The 21,597-nt window shown below is 38.8% G+C and overlaps 1 protein-coding gene across 2 annotated transcripts in view; it reads right to left on the bottom strand.

Annotated features, from left to right (window-relative positions):
• Positions 1–21,188, bottom strand: part of RASA2 (RAS p21 protein activator 2) — a 48,985-nt gene extending 27,797 nt beyond the window's left edge. For both annotated transcript variants that reach the window (XM_040613049.1, XM_040613050.1), the window contains exons 1-5: positions 21,056–21,188; positions 14,383–14,488; positions 8,830–8,933; positions 7,710–7,804; positions 1,119–1,195 (exon numbers count right to left, since the gene is read on the bottom strand). In XM_040613049.1, coding sequence (XP_040468983.1) covers positions 1,119–1,195; positions 7,710–7,804; positions 8,830–8,933; positions 14,383–14,488; positions 21,056–21,116 — 443 coding nt within the window. In that variant the 5' untranslated portion in view covers positions 21,117–21,188. The remainder of the gene's footprint in view (positions 1–1,118; positions 1,196–7,709; positions 7,805–8,829; positions 8,934–14,382; positions 14,489–21,055) is intronic.
• Between the last annotated feature and the right edge of the window lie 409 nt (positions 21,189–21,597).

Genomic DNA, 21,597 nt, shown 5'->3' with positions numbered 1-21,597 from the left:
GGTTTCTACTGGTCTCTTCAATGAAAGCAAACAGTCTCCCAGAGACAGGTAACATGGAAGGCTGTTGGGCTTCTTCCAAAGGATAGGATTAGTTTCTAGGAAGACCCATATCTTCTAGTATGTCCTTATCAGACAAACTTTTTGAGAGAGTCAAAACATTTTTTGTGTATCTCTTTTTGCATTAGCTTCTTCTCAATTTCTGGCCTTAAACGCACTGCTTAGTAAGGAATAAAAAGAAACATAACTACCAATACATATTGAACTTTGGTCTTCTGTGACTAATGCATGTAACCTGTACGCTCACACTCCCAAAGCCACCACATAGGGATATTATTAAACACAGCTCTAAGAGCAACAACACAACAGTACAGACTGGTTAGTATCTTCCAACATGCCTCATGCTGTGCTTTTTCTTTAACATTGGTGAAATTTGTTGGGTTTTAATTAACATATAGTAAACACTTACTCTTTCTATGAGGCTATTTGACATACTGTAATGTCTTTATACTTTGGAGTCAAAACTGTCTCGGTAATAAAAATTCATTAAGTTGCTGCTAAGAAGTTTTACTGAAATGTGGCAGTTACGCTGCTTCAGAACAGCAACCCCTGAACTTTGTTTTTCTATAAACAGTCCTTATCATGGTTAACCATGAGAAAGTAATTCTGAAGCAAAACTAGAAGTGGATTTTCATATACCAAACCAAAATACTACTACTGAAAAAGTTTCACACCATTTCCAACACCCACCAGCAACTCAATTCTGTCAGTCTCAGCAGTACTGCAAGTTTGTGGCTGTCAGGCTGCAGTGAGCTTTCCTAGGTTCCTCACCAGACCCAACTCAAATGGAATTACAAGACACTGAACTAATGATACCAGATAGCCATGCTGAGTCCTAATAAAAGTGACTGCTTTGGGAGCAGAGATAAGCAGTTGTGAAAAACTTCTGCAGAGTTCCCCAAGTATATACCCATACCCTCAGCAAGGCAGGCCCCAAGGGAAGTCATATAAAACCAAAAAATATTATGGTACCAGGATGTGCAGACATTTCGTATTGAGAGACAAATTACATAATGGTCTAACAAACAACTAAGTATTCAAGGATTAATGTATTTTCTTACTGTACTACTAGTTGCTGGCACACAGACCCATTATCTGTTATCAGTTCGTTCAGTTTTAATTCAAGGTGAACTTTTCCCTGGAAAAAAGAAAAAAAATAAGTGAAAAAAACAGTTTTAAAAGCCTTTACTTTAGAAGTAGCAATTAGAACAACAATATAGTTTAAAATTAGAAGCTATTTAAGGTAATTCCAATATATCCACTTCAACCAAATATCTAAAGCATGTATCTTGCAATTACAGTAGGATGAATGCATTTGAACTTCCAGAAAAAATGTTAAGAGAGAACCATGATCCTCAACTGCAGACAGCACATGAATTGGTTAAGTCTCCACAGATTTAACACACACATAAAAAATATTTTTTTCAGAATGAGGAAGTACCAAGAGCAAAAGTCCCTCTCAGCATTTTTGTCCTAAGCATGGGACGAAACCTTGAAGAAACAGACAAGGAATTTATGAGCATTTCAGGAGAAAGTTCTAAAATTACCTGGGACTCTGAAGGCAGTTTGGCATATTTAGAGAAGTAGAATAGAATGCAGTAGCCTAACCAGCAACATTTAATATCCCACTGTGAAATCCTGTCCATCACACCACACTGAAGATGACTTAGCAATATATTATGCATCCCAGTCCAGCTTTCAACTACCTCACGAATGTCTGCCCGTATACTGTTGGAACAGTAAACACAACCTGAAAAGGTTGCAATATCTGCCAAACTGGGCTTCCTCCTGGTCTTTTTCTGACATGGTAAGATGTGTTAAGAAAAAAAATTCCATAAATGATGGCAAAGTGTGGATTAACTTCAGAACTCAGCAAGAGCCAACCTACTTAACTCTCACAATAAAAGGCTCCAGAAGCTCCAAACCATGACATGCAACTTTCTTGGGAGGACCAAAATTTGGTACAACCACCTCACTCCAAACATCTAGTGCCTAAACAACACTGCTACTCCTTTCAGTGCCTGACTATTCATGCTGGCTTTCGCATCTAAGATATCCACGCACTGACAGTGTCTTTCCTCTAAACCACGTTCTTAGTATTCTTGGAATCTGTCCATTTGAAAAATGGAACATCAGATGACACTGGTTTGTCCACAATTATGATTCTTTGGGAAGGGACCTGGAAGAGAATTTTTAAGTGTGGCAAAGAAAGCAAGCTGCAATCTGAACTACAGTTTTGCTGTACAATACTAAAATGGAAGTTAAACCCTTAGCTGACCTTGCACACATTTCTACAGCACTTATGTTTTGACATAAAACTGAAATGTTTTTATTGTAAATCCCCTGGGGCAAGGGCTGTGTTTCTCTCCCTGTACGTCACATGGGAGGAGAAATGAAGTTCTTCTATAAGGAAGTTTTAAATGTAACTACTTCGGGATGCCTGCCAAGTGTTTTGCTAACTTACCACATGGATTGAAACAGCAGGTACATTAAGAAAATATTTGTCAAGCAGAGAAACTCAATTACATAAATAGATTTACAGGATAAAAACAGAACACTGAGAAGCAAGCCCAGAGCCTTACAAGGCAGTTTTTGAGTGACAAATGAAACAACCATCTTAGTAATATCTATTTGTAATAGCTCACTTAACTAGTTGTAGGAGGCAGATCTTGTGAATGGCCTAAACATCTTCCTTTTGCTTTAAAAAAAATAATCCCAAAACCAAACATACATCATATGTTCAACACTGATCAGTAGGAGTAAAACAACAAATCTACTGCTCCTGGGAACTATCTGTAGATGTAGTTTGTTCAAAACTCAGCATCATGATGGCTACAGTAACATGACTCTAAGAAAGTACTTCCCTGGCATGTATGGAGAGTTTCGGGTACATTTTTGTTGTTTTGTTTGTTGAGAGCAGTGCAACGGTTGCCTGAAGTGGCTGATCCACAGATCTATATCAGAGCTTTTGACATAATGTGCAACCAGGTTTTAAATGCGGTTTTAGAGATTGGTTTTAGTTCAAAACATGAAGAGAAATCAGCCATTCTTATAGAATAAGCAAGCAACACACTTCATATGAACAGACTTTTCATCTGTAGATCTCAGGGTTGTTCAAAGGCAGGTAGGTACCATTTTAACCAATTTACAAATGGATTAACAATTTTCAGGTAACTGAATAGAGAAAGATGGAGCTGTTGATCACATGGTGAAGATTCACATAGTAACAGAGGAGCCAAAACAAGAGCATCCAAATCGCCAACCTAAACTTCTGAACTACAGAAACAATTCAGTTAGTTTTGTTTTTAAGAACTGGTCTGCATTTTAACACTGTATAACTCACAGCTCCAATATTTTCATCTTTTCCACACAATGAAATGTTACAAGTATTTATAATAAATGCAAGTTTTCTAGTTTAGTAAAGCTTTTAAGTGGAAACTGGGCTTGCAACTGTCTTATAAATACTTATGCCAACAGGTGCTCATATACTGTGCTCACCAGAATCACACTACCAAGTGTACCACAAAGTTACTTTTGACAGTTAAGTTTTCTTCATAAAAACTTCTCTCCTTTAAATTCGAGTATTCTTTCATCTGAAGCATAGCCTACACTTGAGGAAGGTATTGAGGGTGGTGGTGGGGTTTAAACAGAGCTAGAAATGTTAACAGCTATTTTCCAGCTCCTCTCCCAACATCAGAAACTCTAGATTACAGTATTTCTCTTGAACTCTGCCCTCTTCCTTCCACTTCCCCTAACTCAATGCAACAAATGTTGCAACTGAACTATTGGATTTGTAAGAATCATCTTTATGCAATACACACTATGTTAACATCTAAGTAGAAGGAAAAAAAACCTAAGCCAAAGTTAGAGAACTTTAACCAAAACACCAAAATAACCCAGGTTATCCACTCAGAACCATCTTTGGTAAACTGAAGTCCTTGCAGCATATGGAAAGTAAAACTCTACAATACTCCCCAAATTTACAAAATATTCCCACCACCTGAATTGTTAATTGCGTGCTTACTACAAAAAAAGTCTCTACATAACAGATACAGGTTCTATCAGCGTCCATCAGCTTTTTTCCAGCTTTCCCATTCTACATTAGAGCAAAGATGCATCATGTTTCTGAAGTGTACTACGTCTTACTGCCTACCAGACTGAGCTCATATCACTATGGGATGGCCAACAGTTCCATGGTACATGCATTCAATTCCAATAACGCTGTGAGGTTTACTTTACCTAGACCTTTCTTCTTTCCTAGGGTTGGAGATCTGAGCCACTAAGAATCTACAAGGTGACTTGAGGCTCCATTTCCATTTTTTTTTCTGAATTTGTACACTCTACATGAACATCTGGAAAATCTATTAGGAGTACGTTATTTCAATGATAAATCCTATCAATTTTAAGAAAGGGAACAGTGAGTGTTAAAGTTACTGTCAAAAACCTTGTGTGTAAAAGTTTTTGACTTTATCAATGTATTCACAAACATAGATCAGGACACTACAAAATGTTTCTTGCTACAAATAACAAAGACCAAGGACACATTTAACAATATGACCTTGTTTCAAACCACGTAAGTGAAGATTTAAGAAGAAAGAAAAAGGGGGGAGGCAAGCAATCCTAACAATTTTACTAGCATGCTGAGGCTATCTGTATTCTAGAAAATGTGAAGATTTTTCTACATAAATGTAACAAGTTCGCACCAGCTGCAGTTAAACATGGTCTGTTCCACTCAACTCTTCAAATGCTACTTTATATATATTTGCTTAGTATTGCCACATTCCTGTATGCTTTTCAAGAACTACAGGAGAAAGGGAAAAGTTTTAAGAAACAAAATGATTATCCATTCATAATATTGTAACCAGCAGCAAAACAAAAAACCCAGCTAAGATCTAAACATAAAGCAAATGCTTTCCAAAATCCAAAGTTTTGGGGTTTGGTTTGGTTTTTTTGGTTGTTGTTGTTGTTTTGTTGGTTTTTTTTTTTTAAACACACTGTCAATGGCTGGGGAGAGGCCACTCTCCTCCCATACACACTTGAAAGAAAATATCCATCACCCTTCTTTCATTCACATTAACTCAAGCACACGCTGCTTTTACTCTGCCTAACTTTTAATCACCTCCACTTCAGGTTACCTGTTCGTAGAGAGCCATAGAATCGGAACCAAAAATGACTGGTCTACAGCTTCTGCGTGAGAAGTGGATTATGACCCTAGAGAAGTCCTAAATTTATTAAAGTAAGGTGGTTTTAAAAAAATGACTTTTCTGTTTATTTCCCCACTGCCCCAGTTCAGTTTTGGTTTGTAGGAACTGGCAAGTATAATTCTTGGTAATTCCACAAAAGACAAAAATGTTACATTTAATGGACTTTCAAGTCCCTCTAGGAACTACCAAATTTACTGATGAACTCAAATGTCTTCCAGCAATACTTTAATTTGTCCTACAAATGTAGAGCTGAGAATTTCCCCTACAGGCTATAAGAACTGATGAATTGTAAAGAAAAAAATAAATATATATAAGATATGCTTATTAGTAAAGACAATGACAGTTAGTGCCAAAGCACTTATGACTTTGTATGGATTTTGTACATCTACAAGCTGTATACCACAATACACAATATGCACCTCCACCACTAATGTACCTGGATATACAGGTTGCTCATTATACCAGAGTTAGCCTGTATGAAAAATAGATGACTAGTACAAAGAAACTACCATTTTCTTGAAACAAATGAAGATTTAAGAAAAAAAAAATCCACCTCAAAAGACCCCCAACCATGCAAACTGCAACATGTCCCACATATAGCCAAGGATTGCAAAATACTTCTAAGCCATTTTATTGCCTTGCATCCATTGTAAGTTCTAGAAACCACTCACAGTGAGGGAGCTAGAGAAAAAAATGCCAACCACATGTACAGAGTTACACAGAAGAGCATATCCGAGAGCAATTTTTTCCCAAAAAAAACCATTACTCAGCTTTATAAACCATTGTGCACTTTTTCTGCACATATACCATGTGAAAGCCTGCTATTTTCAGCCACGTCCCAACAAGAACCTTTGGAATCTCCTAGGAATACATTTCAGTATGGTATGCCACATCCAAACCCACAAGATTACAGCCAAATCTGGCAGAGGGGAACTGGTCTCAGCTCTGCTCTTCAAGTTTCATGGAAAAAGGACACAGGACAGAGGAGAAACCTACCCAAACGCCCTAACTCAAGCAAAGATTAACATGAGGAGCACACACCTTAGCAGAAAAGGTCATCCTTTAGAAGAAGCATCATGCAAGAGAGTGTTTTATAGATGTCCCAGCCATAGAAAAGTATCAGTAAGAGCTTACAGTCCACTGTAAGCTACAAAGCCATGGAAATTAAAAACTTTTCATTACCAATATGTAAGGAATTGTTTAATGCTATTAATGGAACAGTTTAATTGAATTTTCATACTTACTCGGGTAGTATTATGACAAAAATTAATCTTTTATTCAATACATTTTTATGACGGAGAAAAATACTGTCATGCTTGCTACAGTTTTTTAAGTCAAAGCAGAAACTGCATTTCAGTTTCTATCTGGAAAGGACTTTCCAGAATATTTAGAGTGATTAGATGAAAGAATCAGAAGAATAAGACAACTTGCAGATAGACTAGACGATCTGTAGGTCCTTTGCAACTGAACTATTCTATTATATTCCATCCTAACTGAATGAGGACCAATTTTCAACAGATATAGAGAAAGTGGTATTCAGATGTTTTGAAAATCTGTCTTCATGTAAAGCAACCACAGGTCCTCCTATATAACCAACAGCTGCAGGCTAAACTTACAGCTCATAGATGATTAATCCTGGAACATACTGTGACATTTTTTGGGAATTCTGTGCACATTCACCTCTTGTAAAAATATACAGGATTCTCCCTACCCAGAGGGATTTCCAGGTTACTAGAAAAACACAAACACTGCCAAGTCCAAGAATTTTGCCCTCAGGCAAATCTGAAAAAAACTATTAAAACCTAATAAATTGTTTATCACAGTAACAAGGCTAAGAGATTCTCAAGAAGACTGTTCTGTTTTTTCTCAAACCAAAAAAAGATTTGCTAGAACTTCTACAGCCACCTCATCTTTATGTATTACTATAACAATCCTGTCAGAAGAACTTGAACCACAGTCCAAAATACAACTCTGAAGTGCAAGTTCTTTGATACTGAATGCAGAAAGTATTTCAAAATAAGATAAATGAGCACAGCACAAGTACCTCTAGTTTTGGAGACCTGAACCATTTCATGCCATATAATCATTTCTCTCAGATATACCAAAACCGACTCAAAAAAATAAAAATTATTCAGTAGTTTCCTAAATCATTCACCTCTCAAGTACATAGCTCCCCTTGCAAAGATTTTAGACACTAAACCACCGTTAAAATATTTCTAAAACAGTTGCTTTAAGTCTTCTGCTAGTTTTAAGTATCATCAGAAACAATACAGCTAGTTTAGAGGCATAGAATATGCATTATTCTCTAATCAAGCTGAAAGACTCAGCTGTCTCACAAGACTTAGACAATGCTGACCTCCATCTGCTACAGTTCAGTGTAAACTTCTACTATTACACACACTTATCTATATTTAATTTAGAAATGCAAATGTGCTATTTAATAGTTACCTGAACCTCTGAATTAGAATCGACAGGTTGAAGCATAAACCAGTTCTCTTTTCCTGTGTAGTTGCATAAATCTTCTTTTTTGATTGACACCTTTCCTGGAGGAGGGGGCAGGGAGAAATAAGCATAAATATAACTTTCATCTGAATAGGACAAATATTTAAATAGATTTGAAGTTTGATTTTTGTTTAAACTTTTATGATGCTATATAAAAAGCTTATGGAAACAAAGCACATTAAGCATGAGTAAAGCAGAAAAATAGTTTATATGAAACCAAATTAAGTTAATGACAATGTGTTATCTTGGATATCCATAATAACAAGATTAGGTAAAATAAAGAACACACTTGTGGTTGGAAATCACATAATAATGATTTGAGAGAACAGTGATGGTGTTGAAGAAGGTTTAAATAGGGAACTGAAGGTAGGTGCCTTTTACTCGTCTCACTGCTGTTTGGAAAGTTGCTGTTATACCAAATTATCTGGCGTCCTGGTGCAAATTATTTCCTTCCTCAATTCTAGTCATGTGAAGGCTTCTTCCACAGCAGGCTGACTGTTATAGTTGCTGTAAAGCTCTATCCAAGTAGCAGCTACAATAGAGCCATTATTAATGGGGGGGGGGGGGGGGGGTGCACGGGAAATCCACTTCCTGTAATTTTTCACCTAAGCTACATAAATTGCTACAAAATGCTTTACAAGTAACAGGTTGCACCAAGACAAAAATGTAATCTATACCATCAAGAATTATTCCACTGTTGCAGTTACTGTGGAATTATTCCACAAAATTCTTGACAGACCTACAGGTAGTAACAATTATTCAAATATTCCAGTAGAATAGAAGTAGAGAAAAATCAAACAGAATTTAAAAAATGTATGAAGATTATAATTATAAGACTATAAAATGTCCTATTAGCCTAAAAAATAAACGCATTTCAGTATAATAGAATAAAGCAAGAAAACAAAATCCTGCTTCTCAGAATTTAAAGGAACATTTAGTTTAAGTGCACTGTATACTGCATTTTGAAAAACGCATCACTGTAATAACTGTATCCTCAATATTACAGAGAAGGATACTGACAATAACCAAATGTTATGCCAGATGTAGACAGTAACCCAGAACTTACCTATACGCAGATCTTTTTGTAACACACTTTTATCATAAATGTAGAAGGACAGCCACTGGAATGTTCTGGGAATCTCAAAGTAAAACTCTTCCCCAAAATAAGGGCTGAAAAGAAAGACTGACAGTTAAGACAGAAAAACACTTTATGTAATTTTTATGTAAGACAAACATTGAAATACTACATTTTTACTGCAGTCCCAGGTCGTGGCCTTTAGCATTACACTTGTCTATCATCAAAGCCATCCACAACCATTTCATTACAGGAACATACAATAACACTGCAAATTAAAACTTCATGAGAATGCCTTGCATATGTTCAAAAAAAGGAAAAAAAAATATCAGAGTACACACACAGGAAGTGCTGTCTCCTCTACAATTTCAACTCTATTTTTCTGTTTTGAAATTTTCCTAGCTGATTCTCTAACCACCCCATATGACTTCCTGAGACACAAGTTTTATGGTTTTCTTTTTTCATTCAGTACAAATTATATTAAAATACAATTTATTAATTACTTCACTAACTGATATTTGTTTAGCTAACTTCCATGTCAAATTTGATGCTCAAAGATTCAGACCTGTAGAAAGAAACTGTAAGTATTAGCAACTATAAAACAGAACAGTGAGAGAAATGTTAACGTCAAATTTGCACATTATCCCACATACTGAAATGGCCTCCACATTTCTCCATCTCATCAAGTCCAATATAATGTTTACAGTTCACCCCACTTAACCGCCATTGGCACAGCCCACTATGTAAAAAAAGACTCTGGGCTCCTCTATGTTAGACATCGTTCACACAATGTGTTGGTTGGTATCTTCACTCAAGGAACTTTATACTTTCATTAAACTTAATGAGTACTTACTGATGCAATCATAGCCGGTAGTCAGAAGGCTGGATTTCAAAAGACGGAACAAAACCACAGCGTTATGTGTGTCGCTGCAAGTTGTAAATTCTGAAAATGAAGCGTATCCACCAAGAAAACCTCCATGCTATTTTGGAACTACTGGATTCTTAAAGACTTAAAATACTTTCAATTACAATGTATTAACATCACCAGGGAAAAGTGTTTAGGTTCATGAAACTGATTCTAGCCTCTACTTCTTTCTACAGACAAACTACCAAACTCAGAAACAAAGTAGGGGGTGTTTCTGAGAGGTGCCTGTGTGCATCCCAGTTAAGTACCTGACGCTCTATGGTCACAACACTTTATCAAACTAACACAAATATGCTTATATTTGGAACAATCAGTTCATACCACTACCTACCTAAAAAGATACCAGGAAGAATAGGGTGTCATCCCCTACCCTCTTCCCTCCAAAATAATTACAAAAAAACCACCAAATGCTGAAGGATCAATAGCTCTTTAAATAAGCTAAAAAGTGAAAGAGCTGACAGCTAACTTAAAAAGTGGGAAAGAACAGAGGTGAAAAATCTGGTGTTCCAAATTTCTAGAATTGATTTTTAAAAACAAGAGCTTTAACTGCAGGAACCCATTGAGTAACTTCACCAGTGAAAATGTTCCTTTCGTTCAAACACAGACCTTGTACCACAGGCTTCAAAGTAGACAAATCAGTATTAGCCTCTGCATGACACCGAGAAATAATACAAGGATTCTCATTTGAAAAATTTGCTTGTGGGTTTTCAGCTCCCCGCTTTTTTAATTTTTTTTTTTTCCCTAATCTCAAAGCCAACAAATCTGGCTTTGATTTTGAGGGCTAGGTCCTTCTTGTCAGCACCACTGCTAAAGGTATAAATTCATGAGAACTACCTTTAGCAGCAATGCAGCCCTAAGCTGCCTAAATGTCCTTACTACCGTAGGTGCTGCTCATTTTAATTGGACTGACACAGTAACTCAGACCAAAAAAAGATGAAACACAGGCTTATTTTAAACTTAGGTCAATTCAGTGATATGGTTCCCGTGACAGCTATACGTACAATAGTTGCACCAGTACCAAAGAGATATTACAACAGAAAGAGCTAACAGTGGGCGAACAAGCTGGCACTGGTATCGAGGGAAAGTCTGTTAACTCAGCTTCAGTTGGACATCTTAAGAGGAGCACTAGACTACAACATACATCAACCACTGCGTACCACTAAGTGTTAAGTCCCTATTCTTGCTGAATCTATAGTACTCCATGCACCCAGTCATAATCAGACAATTCGCCTGGGATGGAATCTATTAGCATAGACTTCCAAAAACCTATTTGGCAGCCATATCCTATGGCTAAAGAAAGGAAACTTCACAGGTATATCCCACTACCTCAAAAGAATAATCAGCCACCAACAGTCATTATTTAGACCTCAACATTACCGAAGTCTCAGATTTGGCAAGAAAGAGCAGGTCAATAGTATGAGCATAAATAGAAGGTGCTGTTTTATTCCTGTTGATACATTTCTCCTCACCTAGGTTAACACCACTGCCTTATGAATTAATAAATGCTTATTCTTTAGCAAATTATGAGGCACAGAGAAAATCTAAGGCAAATACAAAGGATTAGTAACGAAATTCTTAGGTGGACACAGAACTGGCTGAAGGGGTATAATATGTTATAGCAAAGAGGAATAATTAAAATTGAGAACTTACTCAACCTGTTCTTCAAGGATTCAGTCAGTTTAGTACTTTCATTTGTGACTTTGATGCAAGAACTTTAAAGACTGTGATGGATACAAAATTAGAAGATCGTGCTAATTCAAGGGAAGACCAGACTGCCATACAGGAAGAACTGGATTACAGTAATACAGATGTAATTTAAGTATGTGACATACTCCTTTGCTCTTCCCTTCTTTGTTACATTAAACTGGCAGTTCTATGATGGAAACTGACCAATGCCCCTAGATTTGTCATTTGATAAAAGCAACAGTTACATCAACAAAAGTATTTTTTGCTATAACCTTACATTCAAAAAAAGTTCTATTTGAAAAAAGAAACTTCATTTAAATTTTAAAAAAATGCAGCATACACATGCCACAACCCCTCCCTTCCCCAATTCCTCATATTTGACCATAGATACTTGAGGAAGCTGATAGTTGTTCTTTAAACTTTCCAAGGGAAAAAAAAATTTCTTTCTTCAGAACCCACAGAAAACCCACACCATGTCAGGAACTATTTCCTGAGTCATTAGTCAAAATATCCTTCTTTCACTTCAGCATTAATTCATGTTTTACTAACTTTGAGAATCATTTGCTTTACATCTGCACTCAAACAATAGTCCCAGTGCTAGTGGAAGCCCACATCTATTTCCACATTTTAAAAATACATTTCTTCATTAGTTTTCAGTTACTGTAGTCAAAGATCATTTTAATTCTAGTGATAATTACTTCCTTTAACTAGTGGATACTTGTAAATGTAAAATACTATTTACATTACAGCTAGTGTAAGTTTGCAACCCAGAATACAATGACAAAAATCAGACTGTGAATTACATTTGTAAGAAACAGCAAGCAAATAATTTAAAAAAAAACCCAATTAAATTTGAAGTTGTATTTATGTTAGAATTATACTGTACTACACCTTACTGGAAAGCAATTTATAAAGCTTCCAGACTAACAAGAGATCAGAGCTTTCATCTTCCCTTCCAGTCCTCTAGGTTAGCACAGTATTCTAGTGTAACACAGTAATAAGCAGCAAGATGGTATAATTAAGTTTCCGGAACAAGTGTCAGCATTTGTAACTGCATACACACTAGTAATCAAGTGTAAGCATCCAATTCTGGTTGCTGCTAATAGAGGACGACTTATTACATTTCATCAGTTTGTATGGAATCCTACTCATGCTGTGAATCTGACTTCACACAGCCGTAATTCAGAAGATTAAGAGTTTCCTATACAGTCAGAGACATAAAGGCACCTATGGGCAAAGAGTGATTCAGAACACTGATTTTTAACGCCTAATAAAATGTTTTCAACTTAGAAAGATTTATTTCCTATCACCTGAAAAATTCTCAATTCAAGGGGAGGTTTGTGTTACTCAAGGACACGCCCCACCACAATATCAGTTTTGTTATAGCACGATTTTTCTTCCTTTTCTCTGTAAAGTACTAGTGGCATTGTTTTCATTTAATCAAGTTTCAGGTAAAACTTCAGTACCATTTGAAAAAATTTTGATGGACTTCAGGAAATTCATTTTATCAAACATTCTACTATGCAATTAATATTTCTTTTATTATCAGGTGAATTAAGTATAAAAATTTAACTATTATTAAACAGAACATAGTCATAATGTCTGCATAAAGATTAAATGTAACAGGTCTTGTTTCTAAGCATAGTAGGAACTTTTAAGGTTTCAGTTATTAACATGTCCAAAAACAGACAGTAAAATCTTTCCTTTTAGAAGATATGCTGCGTTCCCTTATACCCATCAAACTACTGTCTATTTGAAAGGGAAACTTTAAGTTTCTGCTTTATCATAATATTCTTCTCTGAAGGATTACTCAGTTGAGTCTGTTTCAGTAATGAATCTCAACTGCAGTCAGTTAAATTCTGAAAAATTCCTGGCTCTGACTACAGCAGTTACAGATCAGAGGAGTACGGGCAAAATCTTTGTTCCCAACTGCATGTATGCAGTATTTGCTTTTCATGCAGAAGCATAAGAGAGCTTTAAAACAAGGTTTTGAGAAAGTCAAATTCCCTGTTTATATCTGCCATATGAGCAGCATACTGTTCCTCACCTGGATACATCTAAAGAGACAGCTCAAAAAACACATACTAGCAATATAACTGGAAACAACAAGATTTAAGAAAACTTTCAGGAGCTTGAACAAGTTTTCTGAGTTTTCAGAGAAAGGTTTAACATCTCCTCCAGCTAACTGAAACTGTCACTGATATTCTGAACAATGCAGCTGCAAGGATGCCTCAGTATGGGTTATCAAGTGAACTCTTAAAGAGTTTTGAGACATCAAAGCACCTAAGACTCCTGCAGCTATGTTATCATGACTTTTTTGATTGTTTTTAATGCTCTGACACAGTAGCAGAATCTACAGCTAAGTGTCACTCCAGGATGGCTGCAAGCCATTCTCTGTGAGTACTGGTTATAGTTCCCAAAACAAGAATTTCAGAAGAGAATGAGGCCTATTCAGGGGGGCATCCCACAGCACACAAAGCTCTTACACATGGAAAAGTTCCGGTTCTCTCATTCTGGGTACAGGTTTTGCAAAACAGACACTCAAAGCAGAATTCTACCAGTACAGACCAATTGCATGTCAGAAGTAGAAAATGACATGGAGAGCAAGCATCAAGCAGATTTCTTTCCCTTGACAACAACCTGGCAAGAAAAAGAATGTTATGCTGCCCAATGGAACAGAATAAAGTAATAGTGAAATATGTTTTAGCATGCTCTGTTTTAAAAGCACCGTATTACTCACAAGACTCAATGTTGTCTTCTTTCAACTACTCTCACAATTTACACATTGCTGTAATGCTTCTGAGCGGTTGCCACAAGCCAGCTCTCATTTTAAAGAGGTACAAGCAAAAGCATGTGCACATTGATACATATCTTGGTTTTATTCTGAACTGAGGCAGTCTTGCTTATCATCTCTATTTAAAAATTAAGCTTACCTTAAAGATTTTTCAACTACCTGTGTACGAAAAACTTCTTCTTGGTCCAAGTTTATGGTACAGAAAAAGTCTCTCATTTTGTTGGGTACTAAGTGTTTGGCATCATCTGTGAACAAAAAAATGACTGTAAATACTAAGGGTGAAAAACCCACAAAACATTAGGCACAAGAATTTTACATTTTAATCTGCGTCCAAAATTTACTTTTCCATTCAGTTCGCATGCATTTACATACTCATTTTCAATTCCTAAGATCCAACAGCGTACAGGAATTGCCACATCCAGCTTCACCCAGAATGCGAGTCGATGGGAAGAGGACAGCACCCTGACTCACCACACCACTTCCTGCAGCACCTGCACTTTCCCTTGAGAGGTCTCACCTCAGGCTTGACCCTGGGCAGCTTGCTAAATCTGAGCAGCTTACAGCCTGAGTTGATACAGCATTAGGTCATAAGATCAAGACACGATCTGGTTGAGCTCATTTGGTATTTTCTCCACAAATATTATGGCTAAATGAAACTGATTAGTATGAACTTACCCATCAAATCTTTATTTAATTTTCCACTATGAACAGCTGATTTTGACTGATATATTTTCAAAGGTTCAGCTGTGAGTACTGTTCATTTTTTCCTAACTGTCTGGTCTAGTAGAAAGGGGAAAAAAACCTACTGACTAAACGCAACATGGCTAAGAACAAGTAGAAAAGGAAGTTTCTGATGAGACAGGATGATTGACACCACAGGAATACCAAGATTTGCTGGGTATTCTGTCTAGGCTACTGCAGTAACACACACTGGACATCAGGCAGCCCTTTTTGGAAATGGGTACTTCTTTTAAGTAGCTACAGCTAAAATCAGTTCCCAATGCTCAAATTGGAAAACTCTTCCAAAACCTGAGTGCAATAGACCTGTATTTATTTATAGCAACACTATCCTTTAGCTTTAACAGTTATTTCCTTCTGGATGTTTCCTTCCCCTCTGAATGTCTTTGAAGACAACAAACAGACCCTTTTCACCTTTTATTCTGCTGAAAGAAACAAGACAAGCTTTACTCCAGTGTGAGAGGCTCTGAATCAGCAAGTAGCTTCTGTCCCTGTTCCACTTTAATTATCTTTAACACAGGCAACCAGAATTGTATTCTGCATTAGGTCTTACCCAGGACCTTTTACAGCACCCTTCATCCTCACCTGCTACCAGAAATACCTCTCCCAATAAAATGTGAAATCAACATTATCTAGACTTCATACAAAAAATTTTAAAAAGTAATAGGATGAAAACTACATGAAAGTATTGAGTTTTAATTATTTATCACGTCTGAATAACATATCACCTCCACTCTCGAAGACCACAGCTTGAAATCAGATTTGAAGTGTCATACATATATTTATTTTTTAAAACTGCAGATATGAAGCATGGTGGAATAACCTTTATGGTCTATACTGTTAAAGACTTAAAATCAGAATTTTATTTTTTCTCTCCCTGCACTTTTTTTTTGTGTGTGTGTGTGTGTGCGTTAAATAGACTATAACAGCCTTGGAAGTTAAAAGAATTCAGGCCCAGCATTGGAAAGGCTACCACAACTGTATCTGAGCAGCAAACATGCCATTTTAACAGAGACTGAACTGGTGTGTGATGTTTTCCAAGTCAGGGATATGTATACTGATAGAAAGCGTGAACAGACACTTAACTAACTTCCGCAGTTACAGCTTGTGCTCTCAGAAGCATCAATGAGCTTTTCATCAACTTGGGTGTGGGAGAGGAGGAAGTATACATATTATTTTTAAACACCACAGTTAACGTTGACTGATTGAGAGACATGAACAGAACCAGTTTTTAATGCCACTAGACTCCAAAAAGAGACTAAACTCAAAGTCATCCTTAAGAACAACTAAGGAAAACATCAATGACTGAACCTTAAAGAAAAAAGCAACTATTTTATTAAAACATATGAAAGAAAATACTAAAATAAATTCATGAGGCTAGCAATATCCAGAGCTTCTGATACCATATTTTGTAATTAATAAGCATGAACTTTGTGTCAATTGACCTGATAAGATTTTTTTTGTTAATACCCTAGCTTCACCATGCTATTTTTACATAAAAAATACTTAATCAGCACTGTAAATGTAACGTACAGTGGACTTTTAAAAGAAGTTACATTTATTATGATTTCATGTTTTCTTAAAAGTAGAAGTTAAGTATTTCTACGTAATTCACAACTGTTATGTCTACTGTACTGCAGCCTTTCATTAATACTAACTTTCTATCCAAGGGAATGTAAGAAATAGAAATTGAGTGAGATAACCTTTATTTTGTAGCCCAAGTTTAGCTTTAAGGCACAGGCAAGTATATTGAGGTTTTTTTGGAGGCAAGGGGGATGATTCTCAGTTCCGAGTTAAAAATAACCTCGGAGTACTTGTCAGGTGAAGTACAGAGCGTGAGATTTCACATCTTTTCAAACACCTCTTTATATGTGTGATTGTGGGAGATTTTTTGGCCATATAGTGGTCCAGCTCCTCCAAGAAGCTTATTTTCTTTAAGGGGGAGGGGTGGTGTGTGTGGTGGGGTAGGGCAGTGAGAGCACAAGTCTTTGATTGATTCCATTAAGTCTTACTTTTTTCCTCAAAAACCGAAGGCTATAATGATTACATAAAACTCAGGTATGAACAACACCACCGGTTATCTGCTTCAATGTTAAGATTTTAAGTGCATTCATCAAGTGTGCAGCTCTGAGTTCTGAAGACTGCACATCTTTCACTGTTCAAAGGACGCATAGGAAAAAACGTAAGAAGTCACAGAAGCATACTGAAGAAATGTACACCAGTGTCCTCCAAGGATTTGTTGAGAAAGTGTAGGTAGTACGAATGGTTAGTCAGAAACATCAAGAAAAATCATTTTGGGGAGAAGAGAGAAATTAAACCAATTCTAGATTTAACTGGGGAACTGCCTTTCAAGCCTCTTCACAGAGGCTGTCATTAAAACTACACAGTACAATACTTAAACTTGCAGTTCAAATGGTGAAGCGTGCAAGTGATTAAACAGCAGCAATAACACACTTTTTTATTTTGTATTGACCACATGAATTTACCAGTTTTGGTCAATGGACTAACATGAACCAGAAATTATTTTCACAAGACACATTTCGTAGCCTAATTCAATACGGGAGCCATGAAATGCATCACTAAAATAATAAACATCAGCCTTTTTATCTTGAAAAGATGAAAGTTCACAATTGCTATTACTTACTTGACTTTTAAATTAACTGACTTTATTGCCACTTAGCTACTTTGGGAAAACAGCAAGAAGTAATACTAATTATTTAAAAAAAAAAAAACCACTTTGAATTTTAAAATATTTAGAAAATATTATTTAGGATCTCTATATAAATACCTAGTAAAACCTCACTTCAAAGTATGATTAGCTCAAACCTAAACAAAAGCGAAAAGCTGCAACGCTAATAAAGACTCAAAGTAACAGGAAATCAGGTGTACAACACTTAAAAATTCACTCTTCACATTAATGTTATGAGCAATGGAGCAACCTACCAAATTCAAAAGTTCTGTCAAACTCCCTTGCCTGCACATCATTTGTTAAATTTAGACACTACCTGAAAACATCAAGTTACAGCTCGTTCACTGTTAACAGTGCATCAGAAACTAAGCAAAAGCAGGAGGTGGGATAGATAAATGCTATTCACACCATCCTCTGTCTAGTTAAAGTGTGCAATTAGCATACATCCTCTGACAGGGACCTGGAACAAAGAAATTTTTAGAAGACGCTTATGCACACAACTGCAAAGTATGCGCTTCATAGAACTAAACATATTATATAGCAACAATTGAATACACTCCAGGAGTGCAGCAGAATCCAAGACAACCACACAGTGTTAACAACTAAGTGCAAGAAGTTTGAAAAATAATGCATCCTGAATTTTGTCAAATAAGCTCTGGGTGATGACAGAGGCATTTTCCAAGTGCTCCACTAAGACAGATTGCAGTAAACACACCAAAATCAAAGCAACTAAAATCACTTATGACCTAAAAAGGTACTACTATATGTCATAAAATGAAAACAGAAGCTAGTTATACAGCTTAAAACACTACGCTATGATATGCCTAAAATGACATGATATCCATGCACCTTTGTAAAGTGCTTATGTCATTACTATGACACATGAAAGAGCCACCAATATAAAAGAGTTGTCACAAAGCTTAAAAGATATTCAGCGGATTTCTGATGGAAACCTGCTAAAGTGTAATACCACATTTTCAAACACCATTACAGGGTCTTGAACTGGTAAGACCAGTTCATCTTGCCTCTTAACTTGAAAACCGGAGGCAGGAAACTGAAAACGTTGGTATACTAACAAAACAGAGAATACCAGGAACTGCAAATGTGTTCCTACTCTGTTTTTTCACTGCTAGCATGTAATAGTTACTTAAGCCACCTTTAAGTATGTGCCTCAATTCTAAGTCTGTCGTGATGATTTGTATAACATCACTAACTTTAGATTTTACCATCTACTTGTGTATTGTAAAACAATACAACTAACAGTGCAGATGGTGTTTTCTAGACATGAAGAATTACACAGAACTGACATTACCTCATTACAACTACCATGCTCCCTCTCGCAACACAAAATGAGTCAGTGTCAAGTCTTGTATTAGTTTAAACGCCAACAAAGCTTAGGCACAGAAGAAATGTAACGTGTTTCTTAGGCGTGGAATACAAGGCCTTGTTACAGAACATGAACTTTCCAAAATGAGGTCTGCTACTGCTAATCCCTCCAGATCAAGAGGAATTATATTATTACATTTGTTTATTATTGTTCCTTCAGAGGGGTTTCTCCGAAAACCCATCAGTAACATACTAGCAAGCAAAAATAAAACAATATTTGCTGTGCAAAGAAGCCAAAAGACCATCTAGGGATTAGAGGGTTCGCTAACTCCCACAGCGCATGTAACTCATACCTGGGGTTTTTTGTTTGTTTTGGTTTTGTTTGTTTTACACAGTGGTTTTGTTTGTTTTACACCCTTGTTTTGTTTTATTTGAAGAAACAAGCAGGTTTCAAGACACATCTTTTATTACAGCTATTACTTCCACTAATTTTCCAAATGGTCTCCTACAGTTCTTACAGGTCCACCTTTTGACAATCAGCTTTTTATGTATTCCCTAGGAAGCAGGTCATAGTCATCAGCTTACTATCACTTTTGCCAAGTAATTGAACATTCAAAGATAGGATACAACTGCAGGCTCAATCCAGAACATCTAAATAGGACAATAAAACTAGTTTCAACATAAGTCTCAAGACATTTTGATTTTTGTATTTAATGCCTAATGGAAAACTTTTGTCAGGTTCAAGTATTAAAACCCATAAAACTCCGTGAATGCTGTGGTTGTCCAGTGTTGAGAAAAACCTTATGAACAAAGTAGAGGAAGCAGAATGGTGTCAATAAGTCAGCTTCAGTAACTAATGTCTTAGCTCTAAAACTAACGGTATTCTTTTTTAAAGACAAGCTGACGTGTTATTCCTGTGATAATTGCTAACAACGTAAGTGCGTGTTCAGCCTCGTCTACTCAACAGGCAATCACTATCGCTAACACACTGGAGCGACAGTACCTCCAGCTACACTTCATGCAGTTTCCTACTTTGGTGACCTAGACTTCTATTTACTCAAGACGTATCCAGTTCTACGCTGCATGATCATATTTAAGTAAACACGACTCCATCCCTCCACCAAACCTAAGCCCTCAAAAGATTTTCACAACCGTTTCTCCATCCCGCCACCACGCGCAACTCAACTTCTCTCCCTCCATTCTCAAAGAAGCCGATCAACTGCGTGAGAAAGGAAATAAACGGGTTGCATCTGAATTGTATGAATGTGTTTTGATACCCCTCCAGGAAGCCGCCGCGCATCCTGTTTCTCCCACTCGCTTTGAAGCCCTCCCGAGCCCCACCGCACTCTGCCTTCCTCCCCGGCCCCTCCTCCCCAGCTCATCCTCTGGTTTCCCACGTTACCGAATGCAGAGGTATTTTTAGTCAGCACTTCCTAACGACCAAAATAAAGTCACCGGCCTCACTCCCTGCCTCCCCCTCACTCGCACACACGCTACACACAAAGAAACAGAACATTAATGACCGTTTCCAGAACGGCCCTCTACCACCGACTTCCTGCACACCAATAATTTCGCAATTGCTGCTTGACAAACAGACTGCGATGCCCGGGGGCCGGGGGGGGGGGGGGGACGGGGACGGGACACACACACATTTCTGCTCGCCCGCTGACTCAAGGAAACCCTCGGAGCAACGGCCGCTGCCCGGCGGCCCCGCGCAGCCCCCGGCCCCGCGCAGCCCCCGGCCCCCGCCAACACGTGCTGGCCGCGCCCGCCACAAAGCCCCTTCCCGGCGCCGCCGCAGCGCGGCCCGCGCCCCCACGGGGCTCTGCCGGCCCGGCCCGCGGGGGCACCGCTGTGAGAAGCTGCTGCTGCCGCCTCAGCCCCGCCGCTCCGCCTCAGCGGCCGCCGCGCCAGCGCCCGCCCGCCCCGGGTAAGGAAAGGGAGCGGCGGCGGCCCGTGCCGCGGAGCCGGGGACAGGAGCGGGCACCTGAGCGCGGCGGACCCGGCCCGGTCGCCCAGTTCGGCCCAGCCCCACCGCGGCCCGCTGCGCCGCACTTACAGATCTTCCCTCGGAGGTTCTGCAGCACCCGCACCTCGTCGCCGCCGTCCCCGGCCGCCATCGCCGCCGCCTGCGCAGTGCAGCGCGCCGCGGGGGGAAGGGAGCGGCCCGGCCCCGCCACACGCCCGCCAGCCACCCCGCGCCACCGCTCCGCCCTCGCTGGCCGCCGCCCTCGGGGGGCACCACAGACCAAAGCGGGGCGGGGGGCGGCGGGGCGCATGCGCGCTGGGGCCGCCTCCCAGCAGGCCCTTGCACGGCGGGCCCGCCCCTGTGCGGCGGCCGGCAGCGGCAGGCCCGACCCGGCGGGCCCGGGGCCAGGGGGTCGCGGGGTTCCGCCTGCGCCCCGCGGGTGCCCGGTGGTCTCGGCCGCAGCTCGCCCTGAGTGCGCTGTGCCTCTTACGGGGGCCGCGGGGCTCTGGCTGCCAGGCGCGTTAGACGCCGCTGTTGGCCACGTTCAGACTCCTCGCGTTACAGGGCTGAAGCGAGTGACGAGGCCGGCTGCTTTGATCCCCGGTGTGCCGAACCCCGTCCCTGTGAAAAGC

The sequence above is a fragment of the Falco naumanni genome, chromosome 13, assembly GCF_017639655.2.
Source record: "Falco naumanni isolate bFalNau1 chromosome 13, bFalNau1.pat, whole genome shotgun sequence".
NCBI classification, from domain to species: Eukaryota; Metazoa; Chordata; class Aves; order Falconiformes; family Falconidae; genus Falco; species Falco naumanni.
This window is presented reverse-complemented; position numbering and strand designations above follow the sequence as displayed.